The 25,289-nt window shown below is 40.4% G+C and overlaps 1 protein-coding gene across 1 annotated transcript in view; it reads right to left on the minus strand.

Moving 5' to 3' along the window:
• akap6 (A kinase (PRKA) anchor protein 6) overlaps positions 1-25,289 on the minus strand; it is a gene marked incomplete at both ends in the record, with an annotated part of 204,851 nt that overhangs the window by 160,221 nt on the left and 19,341 nt on the right. Inside the window, 7 exons of the mRNA XM_083998470.1 lie at positions 14,448-14,723; positions 15,778-15,921; positions 16,053-16,193; positions 19,966-20,319; positions 21,037-21,714; positions 22,795-22,936; positions 23,864-23,973. Coding sequence (XP_083854596.1) covers positions 14,448-14,723; positions 15,778-15,921; positions 16,053-16,193; positions 19,966-20,319; positions 21,037-21,714; positions 22,795-22,936; positions 23,864-23,973 — 1,845 coding nt within the window. The remainder of the gene's footprint in view (positions 1-14,447; positions 14,724-15,777; positions 15,922-16,052; positions 16,194-19,965; positions 20,320-21,036; positions 21,715-22,794; positions 22,937-23,863; positions 23,974-25,289) is intronic.

A 25,289-nucleotide genomic window follows, 5' to 3' on the forward strand; every position in this document is an offset into this window, starting at 1 on the left:
TGCAGCGCTGCAAACACAACGACGGCCAGAGAGACAGAGAGAGAAGGAGAGGGAAATTTACATGATGCTCTGAAAATTCATTGTCTCCAGTCGGACGTCAAACATCCCGTCTGAATAACAAGTGTAACTGTGACTGCAGATCATTCTGATATTTTATACATCGAGTGTTGTTTTCATTTTACTTCACCGATACGAGAACCATCGAGAAAACTAATGGGGGAGGAGGAAGAGGAGGAGGGAGAGAGAGAGGGGGGAGGAAGGTAAATCTGATGGGAATGACTCGAGAGGATCTGCACGCTCAACACACCGCCTACAAATCGCTGTATCGAATCTGTGTGTGTGTGTGTGTGTGTGTGTGTGTGTGTGTGTGTGTGTGTGTGTGTGTGTGTGTGTGTGTGTGTGTGTGTGTGTGTGTGTGTGTGTGTGTGTCTTCATATGTGTATAGGTGTGTATATGTTAATTACAGCCGTGACCCTTAAAAAGAATTCAAAAAAACATCGATATGACTCCATCCATCTCTCCGCCGCCGCCGCCACTCGTTATGGAAGGAGAGATGGAAATCAAAAGTATTGATGAGGAGATGGAGGAGGAGAGGATGAAAAAAGGAGGGGAGGAGGAAGGAGGAAGGAAGCAGAGAGAGAGAGGGTGAGAGGTGAGGAGGAGGGGGGAGGGGGAAGGAGGAGAGGAAAGGTATGGAGAAAGAAAGTCAAGAAAAATGTAAAGGAAAAGTAAAGTAAGGAGGAAAGACGGAAGAAGGAAAAGGGAAAGGAAAGGTGAAAGAGGAAAGATGACAGCGGGGAATGAATGAAAGTTGGAAGAAAGGACTTAAAAGAAAGTAAAGAAAAAAACATGGGAAGGAAGGGAAAGATGACAGAGAGGAAGAAAAAAGAAAAGGTGACAAGAGTAAAAGTAAAGCAAGAAAGGAAGAGTAGAGTAAGGAACGGAAAGGAAGGGTGGAAGAAGGAAAGGAAGGGTAAAAAAGGAAAAGGAAAGGAAGAAAGAAAGGAAAGTAAAAAGGTGTAAAGTAAAAAACAAGGGAAGGAAGGGTAGAAGAAAGAAAGGAAAGGAAATGGAAGGCAAGGAAAGGAAAGGAAAGGAAAGGAAAGGAAAGGGAAGGGAAGGGAAGGAAAGAACAAGGAAAGGAAAGGAAAGGAAAGGAAAGGAAAGGAAAAGGTGTAAAGTAAAAACAAGGGAAGGAAACGCAGAAGAAGGAAAGGAAAGGGAAGGAAAGGAGTAGAGGAAGAGAACCAAGGTGAAGAAGTGAGAGAAGGAGAAGTGGAGGACGGAGGAGGAAGAGGAAGTGGGTGTGAGGCATTGATCCGACAGCGGCGGCGGCGGCGGCGTTGGTTTAGATCCGTCCCAGAATGCACTGGGGCACTGGGGCTGCTGCTTAGAGCTGCTTTGATGTGTGTAAACCAGTGGCGGCTCCTGAGGGGCAGCAGCAGCTCGGCATTCTGGGAGCTCAGCTGGGAGCGCCGCCGGCCTCATCCCATCTGATCCGATCTGATCCGATCCTCTGATATCTGGACTCTAACTCCCAACGGGACGAAACGCGCTCGCCGCTCGATGATTAACACGTTAACAGGCAACACAACACGCTCTGAACCTCAGCGCTCCGACTCCCACTCCCACTCATAATCTCTTTAATGGGAATTAGTGGAGAAATAAAATAAGAGCTAAAACATTAATCGCCAATAAATGCAGATTAAAGAGGAAGAAAGTAAAGAAAAAAACATGGGAAGGAAATGTAGGGAAAAGGAAAGGAAAGGAAAGGGAATGGAATGGAAAGGAAAGGAAAGTAAAAGGTGTAAAGTAATGTAAAGCAAGGGAAGGAATGGTAGGGAAAAGGAAAGGAAAGGAAAGTAAAAGGTATAAAGTAAAAAACAAGGGAAGGAAGGGTAGGGAAAAGGAAAGGAAAGGAAAGTAAAAGGTGTAAAGTAAAAACAAGGGAAGGAAGGGTAGGAGAAGGAAAGGAAAGGAAGGGAGGGGAAGGGAAATGGAAAGGGAAAGGGAAAGGAAAGGAAAGGAAAGGAAAGGAAAGGAAAGGAAAGTAAAAGGTGTAAAGTAAAGTAAAGCAAGGGAAGGAATGGTAGGGAAAAGGAAAGGAAAGGAAAGTAAAAGGTATAAAGTAAAAAACAAGGGAAGGAAGGGTAGGGAAAAGGAAAGGAAATGAAAGTAAAAGGTGTAAAGTAAAAACAAGGGAAGGAAGGGTAGGAGAAGGAAAGGAAAGGAAGGGAGGGGAAGGGAAAGGGAAAGGGAAAGGAAAGGAAAGGAAAGGAAAGGAAAGGAAAGGAAAGGAAAGGAAAGGAAAGTAAAAGGTGTAAAGTAAAGTAAAGCAAGGGAAGGAATGGTAGGGAAAAGGAAAGGAAAGGAAAGTAAAAGGTATAAAGTAAAAAACAAGGGAAGGAAGGGTAGGGAAAAGGAAAGGAAATGAAAGGAAAGGAAAGGGTGCAACGTAAAAACAAGGGAAGGACGGGTAGAAGAAGGAAAGGAAAGGAAGGGAGGGGAAGGGAAAGGGAAAGGGAAAGGAAAGGAAAGGAAGAAGGAAAGGAAAGGAAAAGGTGTAAAGTAAAAACAAGGGAAGGAAGGGTAGAAGAAGGAAAGGAAAGGAGAGGAAAAGAAGGAAAGGAAAGGAAAGTAAACGGTGCAAAGTAAAAAAACAAGGGAAGGAAGGGTAGAAGAAGGAAAGGAAAGGAAAGGAAAGGAAAGGAAAGGAAAGGAGTAGAGGAAGAGAACCAATTTTATTCTGGGAGCTGGGAGCGCCGGCCTCATCCTATCTGATCCGATCTGATCCGATCCTCTGATATCTGCTTCATCTCGTCCTCCCGTGGACTCTAACTCCCAACGGGACGAAACGCGCTCGCCGCTCGATGATTAACACGTTACCAGGCAACACAACACGCCTCAACCTCGGCGCTCCGACTCCCACTCCCACTCATAATCTCTTTAATGGGAATTAGTGGAAAAATAAAATAAGAGCTAAAACATTAATCGCCAATAAATGCAGATTAAAGAGGAGGCGGAATGTTTTATTAACGTATTAATTAGGCTGTTAAAATGTATAATCTTATTTTGTTTTGTCAACATGAGTTTTTACACTTCCTGTTCTTGATGGTTTTTCACAGTAAAAGTCTTACATAAAGAAGAAGCTGCTGAATAAAACCTTTAATCTGAAACCTGTTGTTGACCAAAACTGTGTCGTATTAACAAATATGCAACTTTTTTATCAGAATTTCTGCAGATTAAAGGTTGTTACACCTATTTTTTGTGGTTTTCATCATTAGTCCTTAGACACAGACTGCGAATGATACATTGGAAAATGCAACATAAATTTTCGATTTTTCGAGCTTTCACACTTCGACTAAACGCATCAACCAATCATGTTACATAGAAAGGTGGTACATTAACAGAAAGTGAGGTAGTAGAGTTGGTAAAAACGCTGTTGAATACGTAACATATAATCAAACAGTAGATGTGTAAAATAAGGGTTTAAGGCAAAGAACCACCTGACAACATGTAAAATTTTGGTTTATAATTGTCACCGGTATGAATGGTTTTGATGCATTAAGGAAAAGATATAAGGCCATATAGAAAAACATGTAATAAATAGAGGGTTACGATAAAAACACGTTCCTTAAGACATCATACAGAATCTGTAACTTAATAAAACTCACTTTTGCAGCCTTTTGCTTTTACATGATGCTCTTATCGTCTTTTATTCTTTATCTGGTTGTTAATCTAATTACTTTTCTAACTCCTTTAGTTCTGACATCCACAGTTTCTTTGTATCGGTTTCATTTCCTTTTATTGTTTTTATGTTTTACTCCTTACTGTTTCATAATATATCTTTAAAATGTGTTTTATCTGTTTTGTTTTTTTAATTTAATGCACTGTTTTATTCAACTTGCTCTTATCTGTTTCCTGCTGCTTTTACCTCTGTGTGTCTTTATTTGTTTTAATTCTTTTTTATCTTATTCTGTTGCTTTATGTTGTTTTTTGATCTTATACCTCCTTCTTTTAAATTATTTTATTATTTCTTTCTGCTTTAATTGTGGCTCCTTCTGGTCTCAGTTCATGTTGTTGGGTTCTTGTGAGGTCACAAGTTGTTTGGGTTCCTCTGCTCATGTGTTTTTGATTTAGAAAGCACTTTGTACGCCCTTAAAATGCTAAATTATATAAACTTTGCTTAACTTAATCATATTTGTTCCTTTTAGTTTTATCTAAACACTGATTTCTGTGGATTCTCTGATTGGTTGCAGTTGCAGGAGATGGAAGAATTTGAGTATTTCACCACCGTAAAACAGTTTTTTTTTTTAGTTTTGCAGTTATCTGTCCAAACCAGAGGAGTCGTCGTTCACAAGTTAGTTAGTATTATTATAACCATGCTGCTGCTGTTAGCAGTCAGCTAATGGATTTGCTTGAGGCCGACAACGTCCACCTGATGATTTCAGCACCTGGCGAAGGTAAAAAAAAAAAATTAAAAACGATGAATTTTACTCTGCTGGTTTCCAACAAACTTTTTATTTTTTTATTTTTTATTTTTTGCAGGGGGGAGGAGAGGGATGTTTGAGGTGAGACAGCTAATTTCCACAGCAGGCCAAGTTATTAGTTTGACTACGTGAAGGTGTCACACCAAACGCTGTGCACTGCTGGGCCGAAATGAAAGAACTCAAGGGGAGGAAAGTTTGATTAGAAATTCATTAAAAAACGACTTTTAATGGGAAAAAAAAAAACATGTGGGGGCCGGTGCAGCTGATTTCTGGGAACACAGAAAGTGGACGAGCGTTACACGTTTCCCTGCTATGAATTTTTTTCTTTTTTTTTCTTTTTTTTTGAGAGATGGTCGGGTTAGAAAGATGCTGATAAAAAGATAAAGAGGAGGAAAGAGAAGGAACGAGGGAGAGAGAGAAGGAGAAGGAGGGGGAGGGGGAGCGTCCGTCACACCTGACTGTGTCTCTGAGATCGTCCCTGGGAGACCCCGCCACTACCAGCTGTCTGTCGCCGTGGGGATAGAGTCATCTCTAAAGCTCCACATCGGTAATATCATCAATCACACACACACACACACACACACACACACACACACACACACACACACACACACACACACACACAGCTTCTGTATGAGTCTCTGTTAACTGATTATTATCGCACATTCGTCTGTTTGATGTTTGGACTCTAGAGACTTTAAAAAAAAGTCTCAGTTTTAACTTTGTGAATTCTGTGTTCAGTAACTGAGTCTCTAAACCGGCCGTCAGGACTTCCTGTGACTCTGTGATGTCACAACTAAGCCCCGCCCACCACCACCACCACCACTTGGACCCACTAATCCAACAACTTGCAGGATTTTCACTGTGATTTTCAACGGCTCATTCAGAAAACAGTGGAGAGGATCAGTCCTGGAAACAACTACCAACGATTTATTGAGTTATTTTATCCTTTTTCTTTGTTTTGATACATGCATTATCTAATTTGGAAAAGGATTTCTTGGACTACATAGGTTTGATTCTTTCTGCCCCTTTTTAATTCAGTGTTGCATCATTTTCTTGTATTGAACTGTTTTCATTTTCTTTTTTTCAATGAATGAAAACAAACTAAACTAATGTAAATATCTTCAGGTCAATACTTTTACAACAATTTTGTGCACTTTTATATACATTTTCTAATCATGAGGCCTGTTGTATTTCATGTATCCCCATAAGGAAATGCAGCAGAAATGTGTTAAGTGTAATGCATTTAGATGTTATGCATTATGCACCATGCAGCGTGTACCTCCAGTTTTTTAGGTAATGGCTCACAACATGAGCACCTTATGTGAAGTTATACATATTTGTATTATTTTGAATGCTCTGAACATTAATGTACATCTTATGTAGATTTTCTAAATGTGAGTTTCATGTATTTAACGTATTTAACGTATTTAACCTGCACAAGGAAACCGTAGCGTTCTTTAGGTGATGGACACCTGTATGTAGCCTACCATACTTGAAATTGCACTCTGTACAATTTAATCACGATGACTATCCTAAAACAACCCTTAGTCTTAGTTGCTGGTATTAATGCACCCTGTATTGTGTATCTTAACTTGAACTTACAATCTATTTATGATGTCTGTGTTTATGTTGCTTTTAACTGAATGTATATGTCTCGTGTTCTTAACTGAATTTATTGTATGTAAAGTGTCTTTGAGCTTCTGGAAAAGCGCCTATAAATAAAATGTATTATTATTATTATTATGTCAAGGACTACAGATGGAGATTAGCACTCTGGCTAAATCTGGTGCAGCCATCTCTTTATTTCTTTGACTAATCTGTCCTGCAATAAACTAAATAAACTGAAAAAACAGGTGCAAGTTTACGTATATCATTATCACCATTGCTGGAAAAGTCTGGATGAAATGAAATATATAATCGATTCCCTGAAAACACTGGAACATTTTCTGCATTTACTGAGAAACTGAATAAAGTTTCAAAGACTTTCTGTTGTCTCTGCTCTGCAAACCGATGTGTCTTTACCTCCTCAACCTGTTTATCTATAGAAACACAACAGAAAGAACTCACTCCCTCCTCCTCCTCCTCCTCCTCCCTCCTTCCTCCCCGCTCTTATTTTCCTATCCTCTCTGCTGCCGGTGGGCGTCCCCGCTCTCCCGCCGGGCCAATCAGACAAGTGTTGATGTGAGTCTGTTGTGTGTCTGTCTCCAGCTGCTCGCAGATAGGCCGGCGTGCCGCAGAGCCGCCAAACACACAGACACCTCACACTGAGGACGCCGGCGCCGGCCCCAGACGAGCACATACATACAATGTGATCACATGACGTGTAGGACACTTATCTAACTGATGGGACTGTGTCTTCTCTCTTCTTTCTTCTTTCTGCACTGCAAAAACTCACAATCTTACCAAGAATATTGGTCTCATTTCTAGTCAAATGTCATTTCTAGTCAAAACAAATCTCTTTATACCTAAAATAAGACTTATCACATTAAAAAGTAGCTTGTTTTTAGACACTTTTTACTTCTTTCAAGCAGATTTTCACTTGAAATAAGTAGAAAAATCTGATAGTGGAGCAAGTTTTTCTTCCTTATTACAAGCACAAAAAACTTGCTTTCACTGGCAGATTTTTCTACTTATTTCAAGTGAAAATGATCTAAAAACAAGTTGATTTTTAGGCGATTGATCTTATTTCAAGTGGAAAGAGATTCGTTTTGACCAGAAATGAGACATTTTGACAAGAAATAAGACAAATATTCTTGGAAAGATTTTGTGTTTTTGCAGTGTGCCTCCTCATACAAGCACAATTACAAACTCCTTGTGCGTAGGAGCTTTTAATGTATGTTCCCCGTGTGCCGAGCCTCATGAAAAACTTTGCACGAAACATGCCGCAGGTCTTTTTTTTTTTTTTTTTTACGTGATGTGGACGCAGATTACGCGGCGAAAGGATCGGTTCCAACATCACAAAACGATGAGGAGGAGGTCAAGGTCGAGAAAACAGAGTCTAGACGGTCAAAGAAAAGAAAAGTCTTAAGGATAAAATATTCATCATGTTCAGCAGCAGCAGCAGCAGCAGCAGCAGCAGCAGCAGCAGCAGCAGCACAGGCAGCAGCACAGGCAGCGAGGAGAAGTAAGACACACGGTAGAAACAGAAATACTTTAGTCTAAACAGGCGTTGTAAAGAAAATACAGTTTGTCGTACACTGAGCGTTAAAAACAGGTAAAAATGTAGATTAATTCAAGACGTTAACAGGCTTTTTAGTCGGCTCTAGTGAGTCAATGGTCGTATTAAATATTGCATCGGTTCATATCGATGGTGAAAATCGTTATTTTCTATTTGCTTTAATGGGAAATTATGAAATATCTTTAAAAAGGCTGGAGCTGCAGAGCTGCTGGTCACATGTTTTGTTGATGAGAACGACTTTACAGCGGTGGATTAAAATATTATATATGTGAGCAGCACAGAGAGGCAAGAGAACTGATGAATTAACTGTAGAATGACATCATGAATATGCTAATTAGCTCATTACATTATTTAGCAGCTCTTTTCCTGCAGCTTTTAGTTTCCATTGGAAGCAGATGTTTGTAACAGTAAAGTACATGATTGTTTTTAGACATTTAAATGAGGGAAAGTTAAAATTTAAACTCTTTAAATGTGAAATTTCAAGGCTGTTCAAGGACAGAAACTATGAAATGTTAAAACTTCAGTTGGGGTGTTCAGCAGTGGCGTCATTTCAGTTTTAGACAAGGTATGGCAAGGACCAACCCCTCACGGGGGGGTCTGGGGGGTTTGACCCCCCGTCCGAAAATTTGTGCGCATTGTAAATTGAAATGCAGCAATCTGGTGTGATTTGAGAGCAAAATCACGAAGCTTTCTGAATTATCACTATCAATGCTATGGATTGGATGATACTCACAATACCCCACACAAGGGTTCACAATAAAACTTATTTATCTTTTGAAAATAAATCATTAGTGGGGTGGGGTCTGAAAAAGTCAAACAGAGCTCTGGTAGCTGATGTAACAGTGTGATAAATAATTTCAACTCAAGCTTTTCCAGGACATTTGACACTTTTTCTCAATTTCCATGTGTTTTCCATGACTGGATAACCATTTTCCAGGTTTTCGAGGACAAAGTATTTATAAGTATTTTCTTGTTAAAATCCATTTGTAAATAATCTCTGAAGACAAACGAATAGGCTATTTGAAGTGTATCCACTCCGTAAAAGGTGTCTGTATCCTGTCTTAATTGCCATTTCTTTTGTGTCAACAAATTATTGCCAACATGAGCTCATTCACTGCTAATCTACAGTAGGCCTACATGTTTCTACAGTAAGAACAGCAAAGTTTAACAGCAAAATCAGAATAAATTTAATCTGGAAACAAATTAAAATTTTCACAACAACTAAGTTGAATGAGTGATTCCTCCTATTGCTGCTGTGATTCACTAGGCTATATTCAGGTAGCCTAATGTTAGGCAGGGGCTTGCTTGGGACTTGTTTGTCTCAATTAGAAGTTTTTGTGATTTGTGACAAGATAAACAGCCTCCACACTCAGACAGCTATCATTAGCCTGTTCTTAATAAGATGACTGCAGCAGCTTCACAGTGTTTCTCAAATAAGAGCTTTCATTTTACTGTGCTCTAAGTAGCTAGTTTTAGCCAAACAAGCACTGAAATATGACTCATATTTAAGCATGTGGAATAAGTGGTAGGCTAAGTTGTTAGCAGGCACCACTGGGAAGTTATGTTGATGGCTTTATAACTCACAAAGGTTTGCTCGCTCCACATTCACGTCTGCAGCACATGGAGTTACACAGTCATATGAGTTACATCTATGATGCAGCGGCGTGCACTCGTACACGCGCTCTCAGACACAGCGCACGGCGCGAGGCAGCCCCGCCCCTCAGTGAGAGACAGAGAGAGAGAGGAGCAGAGAGGAGCAGGAGCGACAGCATGGTTCAAGTGAGAAAGAGGCAACACTATCGCGAATCGGTCAGAGAGAATTACAACAGGACACAGTACGCCGTCCCGGTACGCGGTATAAAGTCCGGGTACGCAAGGGGTTAAAATCTATAAGTGCCAGTACTCCGAACATTTTCTACCAAAGTCAAGGTATGGCGAGTGCCATACACCGCCATACCCAAATGACGCCACTGGTGTTCAGTTGTCAAGCGGTTAGAGCACATCCCATGTTGCCATAGTCCAAAGCAGTGATCGCTGGTTCAATTACCAACAGACACAATCCTTATTCTGGGTTCCTACAAATTAGAAATTTCAAAATTCCATATTTTTTCCAGAACCTAATTTCCCGGTAAAAAAAATTCACATAATTTGTGACATTTGAGTAATTAGATGTGTATCATGTATATAAATGATGCAATTAATTATTTGTTTTCATTATTCTAAGTTTGTATGCCATTATGTCGCCAAATTATTTCCAGGAGATTGTAGCTAGGTACAATAGCACCCAAATAACCTCAGATACGTATTAAGATAAATATATTTCCATACAATAGTTTCCATTTTCCATACTTTTCCAGGCCTGGAAATGTATAAAATCAATTTCCATACTTTTTCATACTTGCATAGGAACTCTGCTTATTGGATGTCAGTGTCTCTCCCTGCTTGCCTTTCCTGTCTGACAGAAAATGCCCAAGAATAATGACAATAATAAAAATGAACACTCATTTTTTTGATGAAAAACCCCAAAATAAAACAGTTCATCTTTAATATAATTCAGCACTAACATGGGGGAGGCTGCCTCGGACTTTGATAAATGTTAAAACAGAGATATAGTTAATGTATTTGGATGCATAAGGTCACACACACACAGAGCTCTATACGCTACACTTCGTTCAGCTTCAGAGGAAATGTTGATTTATTCCACTGACACACTGCTTCTTATTCTATTACTTTTCTACTCGTCTTTACTCCAATCAAATCTACTCGACTCTGGCAACAACAGTCTATCCCCCTCCTCCTCCTCCTCCTCTTCCTCCTCCTCCTCCTCCTCCTCCTCCCTGAGGAGGCGCGAACGAACGAGTTCCTGGACAGATCATATTCTGCGCTGCTTCGTGGGTTTGATTCATTTCTGCTCCGGCGCTGATCTTTCCGCTCTTTCTCTCCTCCCTGGACGGATGATTTTTCTTTTCTATCTCGTTCTGCCGGCTTGTATTCAGCGGAGACTCTCTCTCCGTCTCTCAGAATGTCATCCTCCACACGGAGACGACTCTTCTCCTCCTCTCTTCACTTCCTCAATTAGGCAGCTCATCCATCGCCATGATTACATGCTGCTAATTAAGCAGCTAATCAGCTAATTACCCAGGAGCAGAGAGGAACGAGGAGAGTGTGTGTGTTAGTGTGTCTATTTGTGTGTAGCCGAGCAGTTTTTATGTGATTTTGTTTTTTGGATTGTTCACTTTTATTTATGGATGTTTTGCATTTAAATATTTTATAAGAACAGTCTGCAATCTGTATATATATTAACTCCAAACTCAGTACTTTACATTTTGGGCATTTAAATGAGGCTAACATTTTCTTTTCTTTCTTTTTTTCCCTGACACAGACCACATGAACCCACACTGAGTGCCAGAGGGGGTCTGAATGATTCAGGGGAAGCAGCACAGGGCCCTGAACGTGGCGGGGAATATAGATACTTATTGGCTCTGAGACGTTCAGGGTAATCCACCGGGGTAGGAGGGTAAAAAAAAAAAAGAATTCCAGCAAGTGGAGGTGTCGGTTTTATCAAGAAAAGATGTTTTTATTTGCCTCCTGTTGAGCTGTTTTTGACACAACGTTGGTTTTAGAGCCACATACGATGCAGATCTGGTCCGGTGCAGATTTTTTCTGCAAAATATCTGAATAGGAAAATAATTAAATCCTCTCTGAACCCAAGACAATTAGAACAGAGCATGTTTAAAGGTTGAATTAAACAATAACCAGGCTTTAAAGGGATAGTTCACCCAAAATTGAAATTTCACTCATTATCTACTCAACCTCATGTCGACTAAGGGCTGGGAGAAGTTTCAGAGTCCTCCGTGGCTTCTCTGAGTTACAGGGGGTCTCGGCGTAGCAGTGCATGTCCATATAACGGTTGCAAATGGATACCAACTGTCTTCGTAACAAAAAGACACACCAAAAAACATCCAAATACCTCCATGCTGCTCGTATGTAATGTCCGTCTTGTATTGAAGCCCCGAAATGCAAAATTGTCCCGAAAAAAATTAAATAAGTCTATATTTCAAGCTTGTTTTGTAGCGGAAGCTTCTCGAAGCTCCTCTTCCCGGTTCGTCAAATTTAGCTTCCGCTACAAAACAAGCTTGAAATATAGACTTATTTAATTTATTTCGGGACAATTTCGCATTTCGGGGCTTCAATACAAGACGGACATTACATACGAGCAGCATGGAGGTATTTGGATGTTTTTTGGTGTGTCTTTTTGTTACGAAGACAGTTGGTATCCATTTGCAACCGTCATGTGGACATGCACTGCTACGCTGAGACCCCCTGTAACTCAGAGAAGCCACGGAGGACTCTGAAACTTCTCCCAGCCCTTAGTCCACATGAGGGGGAGGAGATCATGAGTGAAAGTATTTCAATTTTGGGTGAACTATCCCTTTAATTAATAATAATTATCAGTAATAAGAGGTGGTAGAAGAAGAAGTTCAGGATGTTCTGCTCATCATCTTTTTCACACTGAAAACATGAGTCAGCTGCGTCATCCAGGCTCCTTCATCATTTGTCTTCTACAAAACCTCTGATAATTAAACCGAGACGACTTCAACCTCGACACATGTTGTAAATCATTAGTTTCATTCACATCAAAGCTGTAATATAAACTCAAACCTGCATTTTAATGTCTCAGAAACAGATCTGAGGTCAGAGACTTCATTCATCATGGCTTCATGTTATTGCATCACTCTCCTCTCTTCTCCAGTCAGATACTATGAGGTTAAAGTGTAACAAGCTTTGAAAGGAAACTAAAATCTGACTTCAATTCAGCTTCATCTAGTTAATAATCTGTGTTTTTGCTTCTATTTTTATGCTTTTTGTTATTTGTGTTCACCACATTAAATGACCTTGCTGTATAAATGTGCTTTTCCCATCAAATAAGACTGTAAATCAGTTTCCTATGAATGAATTCCCATCTGACATGTTTGGTGTTGGCTTCATGTTTGGTTTCTACACTAGATTTGAAACTGTTTTTTGTTTTTTTGTTGTTTTTTTTGCTGATGAACCAGTGTTAAAAGTCTTGTAGATCAAGGAAACAACGCGCTGTAAAACCTGGCGAGGAAACAGAGAGACGGAGACAGAGACAGGTCCGACATTTCATCAGTCAAATCATCGTTAATTCTGAATATTAATGCAGAGGATCTCATTTGAATCAGATCTGGAGGGGGAGAGGAGGGGGATGTGAAGGACACGGTCTGATCTCCGGGGTCGCTGATCCCCGGCTAGATCATCCCGATCGTTCTGATAGTCTGATAGTCGCGCTGCGTCGGCCTCGTGTCCATCTGCGGCCCCTTGACCCCCGGCTAACACCAGATAAGACGGGAATCCTGAACTTCATTGATCTCTGAAGGGAATGGGAGGGAGGGAGAAGGGGTGTGGGGGTGTGGGGGGGTAAACTGTAAGCTGTCACAGCAGCCGGCAAAGTAAAAATGTTCCCGAGGATGTAAAAAAAAAAAGGTGAGAATAGGATGTGAACGTAGTAAAAGGGAAAAGGCAATGAAGACATCTGAATGGAATAAAACAATAAAATAAAAAATATTAAGAGGCAGCAGAGCTTCTTTATGGCGCTAATTAAAGGAGGAGGAGGAGGAGGAGGAGGAGGAATCCCCAGAGCTATTGACATTTCACCATATTCGATATGACAGATATGACTGATTAGTTCACCGGGCCGTCTCATCAATAATCCGCCTGCCAATCAAACGTGACCTTTCCAGAGTGAGGTGATGAATTAACGGGGCCACGGGACGATCCGATAGGACAGCAGAGCTCCGATCCATCACAGCAGCTGCAGCAGCGGCGGCGATGAGCCTGGTTCTGGTTTCTCTGGTGCTGCAGCTGCAACGGCTAAAGCTACAACACCTAGAGCAGGTGTGTGTGTGTGTGTGTGTGTGTGTGTGTGTGTGTGTGTGTGTGTGTGTGTGTGTGTGTGTGTGTGTGTGTGTGTGTGTGTGTGTGTGTGTGTGTGTGTGTGTGTGTGTGTGTGTGCGTCAGAAACAAGCAGCGGGTCGTGTTATAAAATGATTATTGTGTCACGTTCGCTTTGTTTTGTTTGTTTTCTACAACATCTGTTTGACTTGTGGAGCAGCTGAGGTCAAGCATGACGTCATGGCGTCAAGGAGTTTGCTTTTTTATTTCAGTTTAGTTTTAGCGAGTTCAACAAGTGATGAATCAGTTTTACTTTAGTTTTTATTTTTGAGGAATTGACTAGTTTTTATTTAGTTTCAGTTGTAGTTTTTATTTAGTCTTAGTCTTAGTTTTTATTGAGTCTTAGTTGTAGTTTAGTTTTTATTTAGTCTTAGTTGTAGTTTTTCAAGTTTTAGGAGAAAACCTCTGTCAGAGAAGATGAACTTTTTTCCTTTTAGTTGCATCCATCCCATAATGTTCCCATCAGTTCTCATCAGGTTCCATTCACTCTTATCTAGCTGTGGGTCGTACTGTACTCCTTTTCTTCCTGCAGCTTTAGACATCTCTAAGAAAACTACAACTAAGCTGATGTTATCTGACATTCAGTTTAGTTTTACATTGTTCATTGGACTTTTTATTTAGTTCTCGTTTTTGGAAAAATTGTTTTCATTACTAATTTTTCACTGCTAGTTTTTGTTTTAGTCATAATTTGAGTGAACTACGGTATAATGACCCTGCCATGAAGTCAAGAAGAAGCTGCTCAGATACGACAGTCAGAGAGAAAGTTCAACACATCAACACATCAACAGGAAGTGAGTCCGTACCTCCATCTTCCTCCAGATGTCGGGGTCTTGGTTCTGACTCTGGATGTCCTCCAGCAGCTGTTGGACCAGCGATGCACCTCCGCGTCCGTCCACCAGAGGCGCCGTCGCCACCGTCGTCTGCAGCAGCAGTCCATCGGCCGACCTTCGGCCCTCGTCGTCGTCCTCAGACTGCAGGTCGCTGAGCGGACCGGACTCGATGCTCTCGCCCACCGAGGGAGCGATGTCGCTGGACGAGGTCGGGCTGAAGCGGCTCAGCAGGTTCCTCCTGTAGGGAAGCTGACGGACGGACGGAGAGAGGGAGGAAGATGGAGGGACAGAGGGAAGGACGGACGGAGGAAGATGGAAGGTCAAAGGAGGAGTCAAAAGTTCCCTCTTTTTGTCCACCTCTCACACTTTCCCAACTCCCCACAGTCAAATGAAAGGTCACTGGGGCCTGGTTTTTGGCAAGGAGTTGGATCTTTGGGTAAACTCTGGATGTCCCGAGTTTCAGAATGAAAGTCAATTTTTTGGACCCGTAATGCATTTTTACTAGGGGTGTGCATTGGCACTGCCCTCACGATTCAATTCGATTACGATTCACCAGGTAACGATTCGATTCGATTCGATTCTACGATTCATTGCGATGCATCAAAATTCTACTGCACACAACACGGCAAATTTTTCATCAGTCATGAGATATTGAACAACAGATTTTATCGGCTGCTATGTGTGTATTATCACTCTCCTGTATCTTTGACATAAATGTCATTAAATAAAATAAAATTGAATGGTACAGGATATTGGATATGGCATTTTCAAACCTGAAAAAGAAAACATAAATCACTTCTAGGGCTGCCCCCAAAAATTAGCCGACCAAAATTTCATTGGTCGATTGGTCGCAGGAAAAAACAAACAAACTTTTGGAGCCGTGTCTTGTCAATATTAACTCAAAATCAATATGACTGAACTATATGAAAGACTATGGGGCTTTTATTTTGAAGGGCCAGATACAGGAAGTCGTGACACTTTTTGTTGTTGTTTTTGTTACAAGGCAAATCGGAAAAATTTGCTTTGTTCAGATTTCAAAATTCTTTATTTATTTTGTTGACAGAAAGTTTTCACAGAGGAGGATTTTGGATATCTCTTTTTATCACTCTGTAAATGAGAAAATAGTGTCAAAAATCAAATTTCGCTTTTTTTGTTTTTGTTTTTTTGGAATAAAATGTTGTATGAATGATATATCAACAATCCCCTCTGTAAAAACCTTCAGAATATAGACAGGAATAAAAAAATAAAAAAATAAAAACATAGTATGAGAAATAAAGGATGAAACGTTGTTGTTGTTGCTTACCAGCGGCGGCAGAGGAGAGGGAACGTCGTCTCCGCTCTCTCCCACGCTGCTCATGGTGTCTCCGACCTCCCAGTCCGTGTTGAGCTCCGTCAAATCCCAGTCGTCCACGTCCTGCAAAGCATCCTGGGAAGAGTCACCGGGCATCTGCAGGAAGAGGAGGGAGGGAGGGGTCAAAGGTCAAAGGTCAATCATCTATCTCATCATCATGCAGAAGCAGAAATGAAATGAAATAAAAGGAGTTGATGTTGATGTTGATGTTGGAGCGTTGGACCGACCAGAGGGATGGAGTGAGCCAGACTCTCCAGCTTCATCGCCAACATCTCCGTCTTCCTGAGCTGAGCCGGGAGCGCCAGGAACTCCTCAGACCCGTACCAGTGCTCCCGGTCCGGACTGGCCCTCGACGAGCCCTCGGCCTCCAGCTGGAGGAGAACAGGGGTTGGTACGGTTACCAGAGGTTGGTATTGATCACTTGATTAGAAGAGACTGAACAAAGTGTATTTTACGTGGGTAAAATACAAGTTTGTTTTCAGAGCAGAAATCATTTACTCCCTGACAGATACAAGACCTTTTAGATTTCAGGGTTTTATCTAAAGAATATTCAGATTATCAGATATTTAATGTAAATTTAACAGGGTCTCTGCAGGTTTCACCAGCTCAAATTTAAGACTTTTTAAGACCTTTTTAAGACCATTATGGATGAAATTTAAGACCTATCATGACAAATAGAAAACGTACAAAAGAAATGCGGAATCACAAAATTAGAAATTGATTGCAATATATACTGTAAGTTGCGTGTTAGTCTTGTTTGTAGTTGAAAATACATTCAGTAAAGCACAATGAAGTGTTGCAGGAGCATTTTATTGAACATTTGCGGTAGCGAGGGCTCTACCAAAGAGAGCACACCTAAAGTAAACTATTTGGGGGCACAAAAAGTAATTGGGGAGCAAAATCAAAAATAAATAAAATAAAAATATTTATGTAACACATTATTTATTTAATTCACTGGCAACCAACAGGCAGATGGCTTTAAGCCTTGAATAATGTTAAGGGTCAAACGTGACACATTTTTACACTGGGGAACAGTAAAAAAAAAAAAAAAAAAAAAGATCCTGGATGTGAAAGGCTTAGTGTGAACGTTAAACATCGGCTCAAGCAGCAGCAGAAATGTGAACATGAACTTCTCTCAAGTCATTGTCAATGCAGCACTTTACTAATGTTTAATGCTAAATTTAACTTGTGTTTTAATCTGAAATGTCTAACTGCAGCTGTGTTTATTTATCCATGGCAACAGTATTCACTGTATTATCCACTGTATTTGTATCATTGCATTTATTATATTCAGTATATTTTTTTCTATTCTAAAGGCTGACCAGGGACAAAGACTGCAAATTAGCTGCAGCGAGACGTCTTATATGCATCACATTCTCCCATTTTCTGTGGCAATGTTGTATGTACCGTCCCTGTTAACCCTTGAGGCCTCTACGGACCCAAAAGGGTCCCTTTTGAAATTCGTATTTTTTTTATCCTCAATATCTCAGTCAGTTTTAAAGCAAATTTAATGAAATTTCCCAAGAATGTTTATTTTATGATGATTTTTAATATTCCAAATCCCCACCTTTGTAAAGTCTATAGAATAGGAGATACACCTATTAGTTACGTAGGTATCCCTCGGGCCCAAACGGGTCCCATTGACTCCCATTAAAACCACTCATTTTCGATACACTGTAATCCTGACATATTATAATGCTTTTTCCATGAAAACCTAATAAATCTAAACTTTTGGCTTCAAAATAAAGGAAAAATAGGTTGTGGGTCAGGTGACCCCCCTAAACCCCCATAGAACCAGGCCTCCATTGAGACCTTGATTCCTGGTTTCTTACCTTGCAGATTGCACTGCAATAAAAAAGCTGAAAACCATAAAAATGGTTTTGGTGTGTGGAGACTGATGGTAAAGACTGGTGTGAAAGTGGATGAGAAAATATCTTGTCGGTGTGTGTGTCGGTGTGTGTGCAAAGTTGGAATCATAATAAAATAGCTAAATGGGCTTTGTTTATATTTTGCGTTTTTTATGTTTTGATTCTCAATATCTCGGTCAGTTTACAAGTTAATTGTATGAAACTTGGTCAGGATGTGTGTTTTATTGTTATTGTTAAAATTCTAGATCCCTTTGTTGTACGGTGTATAGAAACGGAGATATGCATTATGCGTACACACTCGCTACCCTCAGGCCCAATCTGGGCCCATTGACTCCCATTATAAACACATATTTTTTGATATACTGTAATCCTGGCATATTAAAATATTTTCCTAAATACCAAATTAATCTAAACCTCTCCCTTCAAATTAAAGGTAAAATAGGTTTTAGGCCCCCTTCCACCACTAGAGGTCTCCCTAAACCACCAGAGAACTAGGCCTTCACTGAAACCGCTGTTTCGGCATATTTCTCTTTCTATGCAACATATAGGGCAGTAAAAAACTATGAAAACCCTAAAACTGGTTCTGGGTGTGTTTGGACCAATGCAGAAGAGTGGTGTGAATGTGGGTAAGAAAAATATTTTGTCTGTGTGTGTCTGTGTGCGTGAAATTTGGATCCTCATCAAGGCCATACAGGCTTTGTTTATGTTGGTGTTTATAAACAGAGTCCATATCTCCCATTTGTGTGGTATCTCCATACAAATCTCTACAAAAACATACAAAATATAGAAAAAATAATATAAAACTTCATATCTACAGTTAGGTCTGACGTTTGTGAAAAGATTTGATGCAGTAAAAAAAAAAAAAAATGTTATGTATATTACCTTTTTATGGCATTTATATGACAAGGGCCGTTAGTATAAAAGTATATGTTTTTGTTATAGCTCCAAAAATAATAATGCATTCAAATCAATGTTGTTATCAATTGTTGACATATTCAAGCCTCTAATAACTTCATATGGAGTGATCCACTTTGGATCTCATTTTTGGGAAATATTGCATATTTTGTTTTTTTCCTCATTAAAAAATCAGGGGTTCGTCTGACAAAAAGGGCATAAAAACATAAAAAATAACAAAAAATAATAAAAAACTTAATGTTTATGAATAGGTCTGAAGTAGCTGAACAGATTTCATGTGAAGAAAGCAAAAAAAAAAAATTCATATATGACATTTTTACGGCACTTTTATGAGAGGGACCCGTTTGGGTCCCGAGGGATACAAGGGTAACTTTTTTGAATAAATTGTAATAACTCCAAAAAAAATAATGCATTCAAATCAATGTTGTTATCAATTGTTGACATATTCAAGCCTCTAATAACTTCATATGGAGTGATCCACTTTGGATCTCATTTTTGGGAAATTTTGCATATTTTGTTTTTTTCCTCAGTAAAAAATCAGGGGTTCGTCTGACAAAAAGGGCATAAAAACCTAAAAAATGACAAAAAATAATAAAAAACTTTATGTTTATGAATAGGTCTGAAGTAGCTGAACAGATTTCATGTGAAGAAAGCAAAAACAAATATTCATATATGACATTTTTATGGCACTTTTATGAGAGGGACCCGTTTGGGTCCCGAGGGATACAAGGGTAACTTTTTTTAATAAATTGTAATAACTCCAAAAAAAATTATGCATTCAAATCAATGTTGTTATCAATTGTTGACATATTCAAGCCTCTAATAATTTCATATGGAGTGATCCACTTTGGATCTCATTTTTGGGAAATATTGCATGTTTTGTTTTTTTCCTCATTAAAAAAATCAGGGGGTCACATGACAAAAAGGGCATAAAAACATAAAAAATGACAAAAAATAATAAAAAACTTTATGTTTATGAATAGGTCTGAAGTAGCTGAACAGATTTCATGTGAAGAAAGCAAAAAAAAAAATTCATATATGACATTTTTATGGCACTTTTATGAGAGGGACCCTTTTGGGTCCCGAGGGATAAATTGTAACAACTCCAAAAAAAAAAAAAAAAAAAAAAAAAATTTTGCTATCAATTGTTGACATAAATAAACATTAAAATAAAATAAAATATAATAACATAAAGAAGAGACAGAAGATAAAGAAGAGACAGAAGAGCCTGCTGCTGGAAATCAGACTTGTAACTGAACTAAATTATAATTTATCTCAGAAGAACTTCCTGTCTGTGTCTAAATCAAAAACAATCCTAACTCTCCAGTCTCTCGCTGACAGACATATGAACCTTCACCTTCTGCTCCTGGCGCTTCACGATCCAGACGGCCGTCTTGTTGCCCGGCGGCGGTCGGGGGTCCGACTCCTCTCCTGACGCCTCCAGGTCTGAGGAGAGGAGCTGCTCCCTCAGGGGCGACGGCAGCGACGAGTCCGAGTCCCCCTCGCTGTGGCCGCGTGCCTCCTTCCTCCTCCTCCGCTCCATTTGTGTGGACCTTTCCTCCTCCGATGGAGCGGTGGCGGTCGGCCCGGCAACAGATACAGATGATGAGCTCCTCTGCTCGGTCAGGAGGAGTCTCTGCAGGCGGCCCCCCGAGCGCCCGGCGTGTCTGGAGCTCACGTGGCTTCTCTGGAGGTTTCGACCGTTCATGACCTGGTCCGTTGGAAAGAAAACGGGTTAAAGGTCACGACTGGAGGAAATACATTGTCAAATAAAAGAACAAAATTAAACAGTATAGTCTGATTTAATGCTGTTTATTTGGCTTTATCTGTTGATTTTAAGATTTCTGCTACTTTCTGTTCCACTGAACTATAAATAGCTCCAACGGTTGAACTGAAATGAAGAATTAAAGAGAAGAGCTTCAGCTTGCACCTCTACTTATGAATTAAGTTTGAATTAATGAATGTTTATTGAATGTTTATTGATTGTTGATTGATGCCTGACTGTAACAATTTGTGCAAAAGATCAAATAAACTACAAACTACTGTCTCTTTTATCTTGTATGAGGCCAAAGATGAATTTCCACGGCAGTGGACAATAAAGACTTTCAACTTCAACTCAACATAAACATGAAGAGACAGGCAACAGGCTAACCCTAACCCACAAAAAATATTGAGTTTTTACGCTATTTGTGAGATATTTAAAATAAAAAAAACATAAAATTTGACCTAAAAAAGTACAAATTATCTTATTTTAGTCACTTTAAACATTATTCTTTGTCCTGTGAACCATTAAATGCAGCCTGAGTTCCTGTGTTTACAAACCCAGATTGGTTTCTACACTTTTTGTTTGCAGTCGCTCCTTTGCAGCTGGAGATAAAACGCGCTGCAATTAAATCTTTGTCTAAATTGAAACCAGAGCGGCTCTGACCTGCAGACTCTCGTAGGACTGCGACACGTTTTCTGGATAAACCGAGTCCAGCTCCAACCAGAACTTGGAGCGGTCCGGAGGGTCCACGAGGGACGGGGTGCTGCGGCTCAGCTCGGCCGACAGCGAGCTGCCCATCGACCCTCTCGACTCCTCCGTCCCGCCGCCGCCGCCGCCGTCGGAGAACAGCGCCGCCCGCTTGGGGAGCGACGGCTGCGTGGGCGACACCTCGGTGCTGTGGCTCACGCCCTGCAGGGGGCGCTTCGCACTCTCACTGTGGTGGTGGGTGGTGGTGGGCATGCTGCTGCAGTGCATTGTGGGTAACGCGGACACAGTGGAGTAGTTGTGGTTGGCGAGGTCGCTGCTGGGCGCCGTGAGCTCAGGTAAACTGTTGTGGAGTTCAGGGTTCGAGGAGGAGGAGAAGTCGAGTCCTTCGCTCTCCTCTGGACCAGCGGCTCGGTCCTGGTCCTGGTCCTGGTCCTGGTCCTGGTCCTGGTCCTGGTCCTGGTCCTGGTCCTGGTCCTGGTCTGGCTGCGCCGCCCGGGCCTCGGACTCGTCTCCCGGGCTGTAGTCGCTGAGCTCGAAGGCGGTGATGCCGCAGTCTAAGGAGAAGTAGTCCTGGCTGCAGCGGATGGTCAGCTGACCGCAGTCGTCCACCTCAGTCAGAGCGTCCAGTCGGGTCTGCAGAGGAAAGATTCATCACATTAAAGGGGACAGATTGTGGAAATATCACTTTTTGAAGGCTCTTTAACATATATTTAGGTGTTTGTCTTGTCTTTAGGCTCCCAAAATGTGAGAATTGCCGAAAGTTTCCTTTAGATTTCATAATTAATGTAAATTTAAGGGCGATTTGTGATGGATGTAAAGTAGACTAGAATGCATGAAGACATGTCGAGTGTGTATGGTCCATTAAAGGGGACGTTTAATGGAAATATCACTTGTTGAAGGCTCTTTAACATATATCTGGGTGTTTGTCTTACATTCAGGTCCCCAAAATGTGAGAATTGACGAAAGTTTCCTTTAGATTTCATATTTAATGTAAATTTAAGGGCGATTTGTGATGGATGTAACGTAGACTAGAATAGATGAAGACATGTTGAGTGTGTATGGTCCATTAAAGGGGACGTATAGTGGAAATATCACTTTTTGAAGGCTCTTTAACATATATTTAGGTGTTTGTTTTGCCTTCAGGCTCCCAAAATGTGGGAAATGACGAATTTTTACTTTAGATTTCAGGATTTTATCTCACAAATATTCAGATTATCAGATATTTAATGTAAATTTAAGGGTGATTTGTGATGGATGTAACGTAGACTAGAATACATGAAGACATGTTGAGTGTGTAATGGTCCATTAAAGAGGACGAATAATGGAAATATCACTTTTGAAGACGCTTTAACATATACTTGCCCCGGAAATGTTAGAATTGACAAATAAATCAGTCATTTTCAGGCTCCTGAGGTTGAAATCCATGTGGTTTTACGAGCCATTCCCTCGGTTGTCTGACAATGATATAACTAGTTTTTGAATTTGTATAACTCCACCTCTACCTGGTACCTGTAAAGGGGGCGGGGCACTGAAACCAGCTGTTTTGAGAGGATGAAAAGAGTTGTGATGTTTGATCCTTGGGGGATTTTGTCACAGACATGTCTTCAAAACACCTGGGAACTATTTTAATTTGTGGAAAAGGGGCGTGATATTTCTCCTTTAATATCTGCTGTGTGTGTTTATGTGTGTGTGAGTGTGTTGTGTGTGTGTGACCTGGTGCTGGTCCTGGCTGAAGGCCTGCAGGATGTCGGTCTGACGGGTGAAGTTTCCGTTGGAGTCCTGCAGCCCCTGCAGCAGACGTTCCTTCAGGACGAGGACCGACACTCTGAGCTGGTGCCACAGCAGCTGCACCGTCCTGCACCACAAACACACAACTCATTGATTATTGATAAGAACCAATCAGTTCAGATCAGAGCTGACGGTGAAGACACTTTCTTTTTCTTTTCTTTCACAGCAGAATGACTATATGTCTTTCTCACAAATTGATCAGAAAATTGATAAATTCATGATTAAAAAGCTGTTTGTCCTTCATGCACTGCAAAAACTCAAAAATCTTACGAAGAATATTTGTCTTATTTCTAGTCAAAATGTCATTTCTAGTCAAAACAAATCTCATTATACTTAAAATAAAACTCATCACATTAGAAGTAGCTTGTTTTTAGACACTTTTTACTCCTTTCAAGCAGATTTTCACTCGAAATAAGTAGAAAAGTCTGATAGTGGAAGTTTTTCTTCCTTATTACAAGCACAAAAAACTTGCTTTCACTGGTGAAAATGATTTAAAAACAAGTTCATCTTTAGGTGATGAGTCTTATTTTAAGTGGAAAGAGTTTAGTTTTGACTAGAAATGAGACATTTTGACAAGAAATAAGACAAATATTCTTGGAAAGATTTTGAGTTTTTGCAGTGTGGCTTGGTCATAAACTCTTTCTGTTGTAAATACAACCAGTGCTGGAAATGTAGATACAGTTTCTGGTGAATGATTGGTACTGGATACAGGAACTCCTTTATTCCACTTTAACTTGTTCTCCTTCACTCAGGGAAGTGCTGTTGATTATTGATTTATTGTATTGTGAATGCACTTTAAACCTGTCTACACAATACTGTCCTGTCTATGCACCATGTATGCAGCAGCCTGCACAAATTTCCTATGGGATTAATAAACTAATCTCGAATCTTGAATCTGAGTCAGTTTTTCTTTTGAAGTCGAGAAGGTTTAAAGATGATAAACATATTATTGAACCTTTATTAAAGTGTGAGAGGAAACGGTGTCTGGTCTGACCTGATGTCGACGATGATGTTGACGGAGTAGGAGAGAAGTTTCAGGGAGAACTCTGTCTCCAGCAGAGCGTGAATCTGCTCCACATGGTCTGAGATGTCCTCACAGATGTCCTGAGGTAACACAAACACAAACACACACACAGATAGAAGATTACACAAATGGATTCAGAGAAGAAGCTGCTGCAGTCGACATGACAGACGGTAGAAACATGTGCAGAGAACAGGAGGAGGAGGGAAAATAAAAAGCAGAAGTGAAGAAGACGAAGCGACGTCACGTCTCCAGTTTTAAACATGAGTCAGATTCATGTGGCAGCAGCTGCAGCTTTATACATGAAAACATGGAGGACAGGACACTTATACTGATGTTACTGCACTAAATTCAGATGCAGCGAGTCCACACACACACACACACACACACACACACACACACACACACACACACACACACACACACACACACACACACACACACACACACACACACACACACACACACACACACACACACACACACACACACACACAGACAGACAGACAGACTCCTGTTGGGGGAGCACTGAGCAAAAATAACAGAGGCTGCAAGACGCCGACATATAACTTTATCACATTAATCTCATTATAACTGGAGTTTGTGCAGATTTAACCCAGTGGACACTTTATTAGCTACATCTGTAAACTTTAAAACCATCTGACACAAAAGATCTGCCACCTTAACAAACAACAGACACCAATTAAAAGCTTATTTTATTTAATTTTCTTGTTTTTATTCCCAGTTTTCACAGCTGCTTTGTGGTTGTAGCAGACAGACTTTTAATAAAAATGAAAATGTTCAGATTTCGTTGGTTTTTGCTCAAGTTTCTGATCCATTTAAGAAGCTGCAATAGAGGAAAAGGACTAGTTCAACATTTTGTTGGCTCTCAGCAACACCACGACTTGGCTTTTTACTTCTGTTTCCACTAAACAGCTCAAGGGTGAAGACTTTAAAACTTTCGCTTGTGCATCATACACATGTCAGCCTCTAATTTCAGAACAGTTTAAAACTGAAAACAATATGTTTTTAGTTAAAATAAGAAAGAAAGAAGTTAATCCTGATTTTTTTTTTTAGAATTAAACGTTAAATTAAAACTCAAATTATCGAATTATAACACAACAAAGGAATTTAACTGAATGTATTTATGCAAAAATGAAGAAAGAGAGACAAAGACATGATAACTATGAAAATCTAAATAAAGAGGAGACACGTAACAGCTGTGTTATCTAACAACCAGAAGCACCTTCACCATTCAGACTATAATTAGACGCCCTTTGAGAAAGCAGGTGACCTGGATTCGAACCCTCGATCAGATACTTTGGCTGAGTCACCGTGCGGCTGCTCTGCTCTGCTCCGCTCCCATGGCGACCGGCCCGACAACACAACACCTCGCTGG

Source organism: Trachurus trachurus (assembly GCF_905171665.1).
Source record: "Trachurus trachurus genome assembly, chromosome: 22".
In the NCBI taxonomy this organism is placed as follows: Eukaryota; Metazoa; Chordata; class Actinopteri; order Carangiformes; family Carangidae; genus Trachurus; species Trachurus trachurus.